General features: G+C 47.9%; 1 protein-coding gene across 2 annotated transcripts in view; it reads left to right on the top strand.

Moving 5' to 3' along the window:
- Positions 1-4,998, top strand: part of LOC133836097 (AF4/FMR2 family member lilli) — a 37,726-nt gene extending 32,728 nt beyond the window's left edge. For both annotated transcript variants that reach the window (XM_062266404.1, XM_062266405.1), the window contains exon 2: positions 1,754-4,998. In XM_062266404.1, the coding sequence (XP_062122388.1) occupies positions 1,754-4,513 (2,760 nt within the window). In that variant the 3' untranslated portion in view covers positions 4,514-4,998. The remainder of the gene's footprint in view (positions 1-1,753) is intronic.
- The last annotated feature ends 1,531 nt before the right edge of the window (positions 4,999-6,529 follow it).

The raw sequence follows: 6,529 nt of genomic DNA on the forward strand, positions 1-6,529 counted from the left end.
GGACTCCGTATTCCATATTCCGTACATCGAAGTTAGGCACAGAGCACACATCTGTGATGTTCAGTTTCAACTCGGTGTTGAGCTAAGCCAAAGAGGGGTGGCAACACTGCTAAGATGGCTTTAGCAATGTTGTGCATTAGAGGGAAATGATAAAAAATCGAGTGCGGCCACACTGACAACCCTTAGATCAGTTGAAATACTTTGAAGTTGGCTCCAAACTTAATGAGCTTATAAGCATGGCAACCCTATTATACAATAAAGTACTAAGCCTAAAATGGTTTTTGAAGATCTTTTTGATATGATTTTATGAAAAAGATAAATAGTTGAAAGCAACACTCTTAGTATGGCATAAAGAGCTTAGATAATCGAAAGAGTTCCATGAGATATCTATTTATATTTTTGTATAATTCTGCATGGATCACCTAAAGTTTTGAATTGAATTCTTTTATCCGCTTTCTCAAATTATCAATCGCGTTGCATTCCAATTCGTTTCGTTTGCACTATGCTAAATGGGAACGTATTGAAATGGAACATTTGCCAGTCGACTGTGGCATTGTTCAAATGGCTTTCTATATTATTCCAAAATGATGAAAAACTGCGCTGGCCCCAAAAATAGTTTTTGAGAAAAGTCGGCAAAGACTCGACGTAAATGGCGGAAGTGCTGAACGCAATGCGAAGACGCTGACAAAGACGGAGACGGGGACGCGGAGACAAAGAGCGAGACCGAGACGTCGACGGAGAAGACGATTTGAAGGCAGCCCCACTGGCTGCGAGTCCCACGCTCATGCCTCTGACCCTGCAGCAGCAGCAGCAGCTACAACAGCTACAGCAACAGCAACGCCACCAACGCTTCCCCCTCGTCAGACACGCAGCGTCAGCCATTGCTCCTGCCTTGCGTCCGTCCGTCTGCGTCTCCATCTCCGTCTCTGCCGCTGGCTGTGCCTCAGTCTCAGACTCGGTCTCGGTCTCTCCATCTGCCAGTTGTTTGTGTGTTTTATTTTAAGAAGATTCGAGCAGCAAACGTTGCTGTTGCTGCTTCTGCTGCTGCTGATGATGAGCAATGCCAGCCAGGCAGCTCAGCTCGTTGGTGGCGAGGGTGGATGCCTCACTGACTCTGCTCTCCATTAGCAGCGATGTGATGGCAATGGTGATGGTGATGGCAATGGTGGTGCCGCCGCCTGACTTCCATTTTCTTGATAAGTTTCTTCTTTTTTTTCTCGTTTGTTTTTTTTTGTGTGCGCTGTTCGTTGTTCGTTGTACTTTGTGCCCTTTGTCGTTGTCCTGGCTGCGGCACGTAGACAGGCGCCTGACATTGGCTGGATTGGTTGGCTTGGGTGGTGTCGAGTGGATGAGTGGGTGAGTGGCTGGGTTGGTGGGTTGCTGGGTTTAGTCATTGGCTGCTGCTCCTTTGTGCGAAGCTCTGCACAATTTATGAGACGACATTCAAGCAAATACTCTCGTTGAGTTGCAGCTAATGGGGTATATGCAACTTGAAAGTGAAAGTGGATGAGGGATACATTAGCCGAAGCTCAGATCAGCAATTCTCTTTGAACAAACAACACATATCTTGGCAATTAGCAATGTTGTAAGAAACTAAAGAGTCGATTTTAATTTACGTAAGAAAAGGTTATCCAAAATATATTATAGAGTAACTACTTAGCGCATTCATACTGCTTTCATTCCACCTTTGTTATCCGTTGTTGGCGCCAATTCCTAATCGAGACAATTTCACTTTTCTCTCCCGCTCTTGCAGGTAAATTCAGCAATGGGTCTTCAAGCAACAGCCGCTACCAAGCGGAAGCATGAGCTGACCTTTGATAGCAAGGATGCCAACACCACCTACACGGGCAACTGTGCGCCGCCTCCGGTGAAGGCCAACAAATGGGCCATCAACAACAACAACTACCTGGAATCGCTCGAGGAGCAACAGCAAAAGACAACGCCAACAGCAACGGAGCAACAACAGCAGACCGAATCCAACAACAACAATGTGGAGACCCTGAAGACAGCTCATAGTATTATTAGCAACAGCAACGGTGACGAAGTTACTATCCCAAGCAGCACAAGCACGACCAGCAAAAGTCCTGCCGAGGTGCCACTGCCGCCAACGGCAAGTGCAGCCATACCCGAGGACAACATTGCCAAGCTCGAGGTGGTTGCTGCGGTGCCCTGCGAGCCCTGGTCAACGGCAGCAGCTTCGCCAGTGGCAGCCGCCTCTGTGGGCAGCAGCAACAGCAACGAGCCGGTCGACTGCATCTCCAAGCTGCAGGCGGTGGCAGTGCCCAGTGATCCTTGGGGCAGCATTGCCACACGCTCCACGCTGGCCACGACGCTGCTCAGCGCGGATGAGTTGGACGACGATGACGATGACTTCGAGGATGATTACGAGGAGGAGGAGAGCATTATACCCACCTACTGTCCCATGCGCTATCATCCCTTCGCCCAGCAGCAGCAACAGCAACAACAGCAGCAACAACAGCAGCAGCAACATCAGCAGCAAGCGGCTGCTGCAGCAGCTGCCGCAGCGCAGCAACAGCAACGCAGCTACGCTCCCGGCTACGGCAGCCGTCCCGCCTACTACTCGGAGCCGTTTCCCCAGCAAAATTGCTCGCGCACCGGCAGCCCGCAGCACATGGCGCCGCGAGGCTTTGCTCCACCGCAGTGGACGACAACGGGAGCAGCGGGCGTGCCTGGTCCACCGCCCAGTGGCGCAGCAGCCACGCCCAGTGCCGCCCAGCAGCAGCAGCAGTTCTACGAGAATGGCGGCGGCGTTGTTTATGCGCAGCCTGCGCCACAGCAGACGATACGCTGTGCGGAGAATGGCAAATCCTATCTGGACTTGGGCTGCAGCAGTGCGGCGAGCTCGACGCCAACGAGCGCGTTGCCCAGCAGCGGCAACAACAGCAGCAGCAATGTCAACAGCAACAGCAATGGTCCCGCGCCCGCTGCCTTTGTGCCTGGCGGTTTGCCTCTGCCTTTGCACGGTCTGCCGTTGAAGCGTTGCTGCGATGGACGCGGCGGTTGGTGCAGCGCCAATCGCAGCTGCTACAAGGATACGCGACTGAAGATACGCAATCTATCGATGTTCAAGTTGTCGCGTTTTCGCCAGGTGTCGGAGCAGTCGCTGTATCGCTCGGTCCTCATCTGCAACACACTCAAGCGCATCGATCGCGAGATCGAGGCCGAGGCCAAGGAGTTGCATCAGGCGGCGCAGCAGCATCATCAGCAGGCTGCCGCGGCAGCAGCTGCAGCCGCAGCTCAGGCAGCTCAGTACCATCCAGCCTATCAGCAACAGCAGCAGCAGCAGCAACAACAGCAGCAGCAGCAGCAAACGCCGCCAGCGCCTCTGCATCATGCTCAACAGGATTATGCGCCCGTTTTGAACTGTGCGCGCTTGGCCAACATGGATCACTATCAGCAGCTGGCGCAAGCGCCCAGTTTCCAACCCCAAGCACCACCGCCACTTGGCTACCACGAGCGACTCGATGCGCCGCCGCCCGCCTACCGAGCTGCCGGTGTCCCAGCAGCAGCAGCCAGCTCAGCAGCAACAACTGGCGCGCCAACGGGCTTCCAGCCATTGGCGACTGGCAGCAATTGTGATACGTCGTCTGCTAGCACGACGCTGCATCCTTACGACCACTATCCGTTTCGGGAGTCGCAGTCTGGACGTGCCACGCCCTTCCCCACCTGCCAGAGCACAGTTGTCGCCGCCCCCGCAGCAGGAGCAGCAACAGTTGCTGCCGCGCCAGCAGCAACAGCAGTCGTAAGCAGCGCCAGCGAGACGCCAGTGAGCGCCGCTGTCTCTGTGGTGGCTGCTACGCCTGCACAAGTCGCCAACAGCAGCAACTCGAGCAGCAGCAACATCAACAACACCAGCAGCAGCAACGCGAGCAGCAGCAGCAACAACTCTGCCACCAGCAGTGTGGTCAGCGCCTGTGATTCCAGCGATTCGGGTTATGCGGATGACGATTCTACGCGTTCCATCAACTGGAGCTCGGTGCTCAGCCTTAGCTCGCAGTCGGCGCTGGATCCGCTGAACAACAACGATCTGTTCAACATATTGCCCGCCGCTGCCACTCCCACTGCGGTGCCTGTTTGCATAGCGAACAGCAGTACCGGCAGCAGTAGCGCAAATTCGCCGCTGGCCTTCAGTGGCAGCTTCACCACTGTGCAGGCGAGCAACTCGAGCAGCAGCAGCAGCAACAACAACTCGTTGTCGTCGTCGACGACAGCAACGTTCACGACATTGTCGACAATTTCGTCGGCAACGCATTCACTGACCTCATCCTATGTGAGCAGCATTAGTTCCAACGTGTCGGCGGGTGCCAATACATGGGAGTATGGTTTCCTTGATATGGAATTCGGCCTGGGATCCGAGTTTACCGAACTGGTGCCCAGCTGCAAGCTCAGCTCAGATGAACTCTTCAAGAGCGGCCTCAGTGGCCCAGTGGCCAGTTCGAGGCTGCACGACAATGAGCTCGAACAGCCCGCTCACATTATGGTCGGCAGTTAGTATCAGTTGTAAGCTAGCTGTTCGACTGGTGTTCGATGTTGGCCGCCGGGCGTTGTTGCGTGCGGGTCACGCGTCGACGCCAGGTGGCGCCACATAGCAATTCCCAAGCAGTATTCAATATGTAATTGTTGCAAGCAAAATACTAAAAAAAAATAATGAAAAAAAACGAAACATAATTTCGAATTATGCTCAGGTTGTGAAACGTGCACCATGCCCCTGGTTCCGCTGTCCACTCCACTCCTAAAAAACACTCCCCAACCACAAGCACCGCCCATTTTAAACCCAAGCAAGCAAGCAAGCATTCGGATGTCACCGCCAGGGGGCGCAATTGCAATTGTATTGAAATGAGAAACTAAGATGATAAAATGGTATATGACAAATGAAAACTATTAGCAAATTTTTAAGTGTAAATATTGTAAAAGAACAACAACAACCACTTGTAGCACATAAGTTTGAGCAAGCAAAAACAAAGAGTATATAAACAATTATGAAAACAAAATATTAGAATTATAAAAGATAATTGTATCTATATTAGCGCGTATGACATGTAACTTTAGCTTTGTTAGTTGCAATTGTTGCAGTTTTTCGATTACAACAAAAACATAAACACACATACATACATAGAAAAAACAACAACAATACAACAAGTTCAATTATGCAGAAAAACCTTAACTAAATTTGTGTTTGATACAAAGACAAAATATAATACAAAAAAACAACAGAAGCAAATGTAAAAGAAAACAAGCAAAATCGAAAAACGTTTACTATATTGTAGCCATAAGTATTATTATTTATATACAAAAGAAACAAAAAACGGATAAATGAAAGAACAACTTAAAACAAAGTTTTACAAAAAAAATTTTAAAAAATTTAAAAAAAATATTTGAAAAAAAACCATAAAATGCAAGCAAATATAAAGAAATTTGTTTAAAAAAAATATCAAAACTCGTATTCTTCATCAGAATAGTTGGTTGGTAACGGGATTTTGCAGGAGACACATAGGCACAGAAGGATCACTGAGAAATTAAGATGCTTTGATTTTGCAAGTGTACAAATATTTGCTGTTAGTTCTTGTACGATTATAGCTTGGACTTTTGTACTGGTTGCTAGCGCCACCTAGCATTGCAAAATGGTACTTCATATTAAAAAGCGCCATCTAAGACTGTGCATTTATAATTTTGGTTTACGCACCGGATGGTTGGTGTCTGTACTTACAGCGCCACCTAGCATTACAAAATGGTACTACAAAATATCGTATTAAAAAAGCGCCATCTATGACTGTGCATTTATAATTTTGGTTTACGCACCGGTTGGTGTCTGTACTTACAGCGCCACCTAGCATTACAAAATGGTACTATAAAATTTCGTATTAAAAAGCGCCATCTATTACTGTGCATTTATAATTTTGGTTTACGCACCGGATGGTTGGTGTCTGTACTTACAGCGCCCCCAATTTGAATGGTACTTCAAAATTGCGCTATACAAAAGCACCACCTATGAGTGAAGTACATCGATTTTTATCCGTATCTGTCGCCATCTAGTGCCCTTGTCAAGAAACATAAAAAATACCCCCAAAGAGATGCCATATATTTTATAAGACTAATTCAGCTGTTTAGTAAGCTTCAGGAGCGGAGCTTGGCTAATTGAAATATTTAAAATAGTGCGACCGTAGGCAATGTTTCTAAAGTCAAGCTTGAAAAATACTTAAAAGCTTTTATGATACTCTTTAGTATGTGTTATTGCGTTTATAAGTCAATACGAAGTAATTTATATTTAAAATTTGAATTATTTTTAATATGTCTTTAAAACTCCTCATGACTTGTTAGCAAGCAACATAAACTTAAATGCAACACACTGTTACTTAGCAGAACAATTAAAACAATTCCCTAACCTTAACATAAATGAGACAGCTGTTTTCCAATAATGTTAAACTCAAAATGTAATGTTAGAGTTTGTGAAATGATTTCTGCTAAGTTGGCAGCCTGGTCACCTGTTGAACACCTGTTATTAGTTTAT

The sequence above is a fragment of the Drosophila sulfurigaster genome, chromosome 2R, assembly GCF_023558435.1.
Source record: "Drosophila sulfurigaster albostrigata strain 15112-1811.04 chromosome 2R, ASM2355843v2, whole genome shotgun sequence".
NCBI lineage: Eukaryota > Metazoa > Arthropoda > Insecta > Diptera > Drosophilidae > Drosophila > Drosophila sulfurigaster.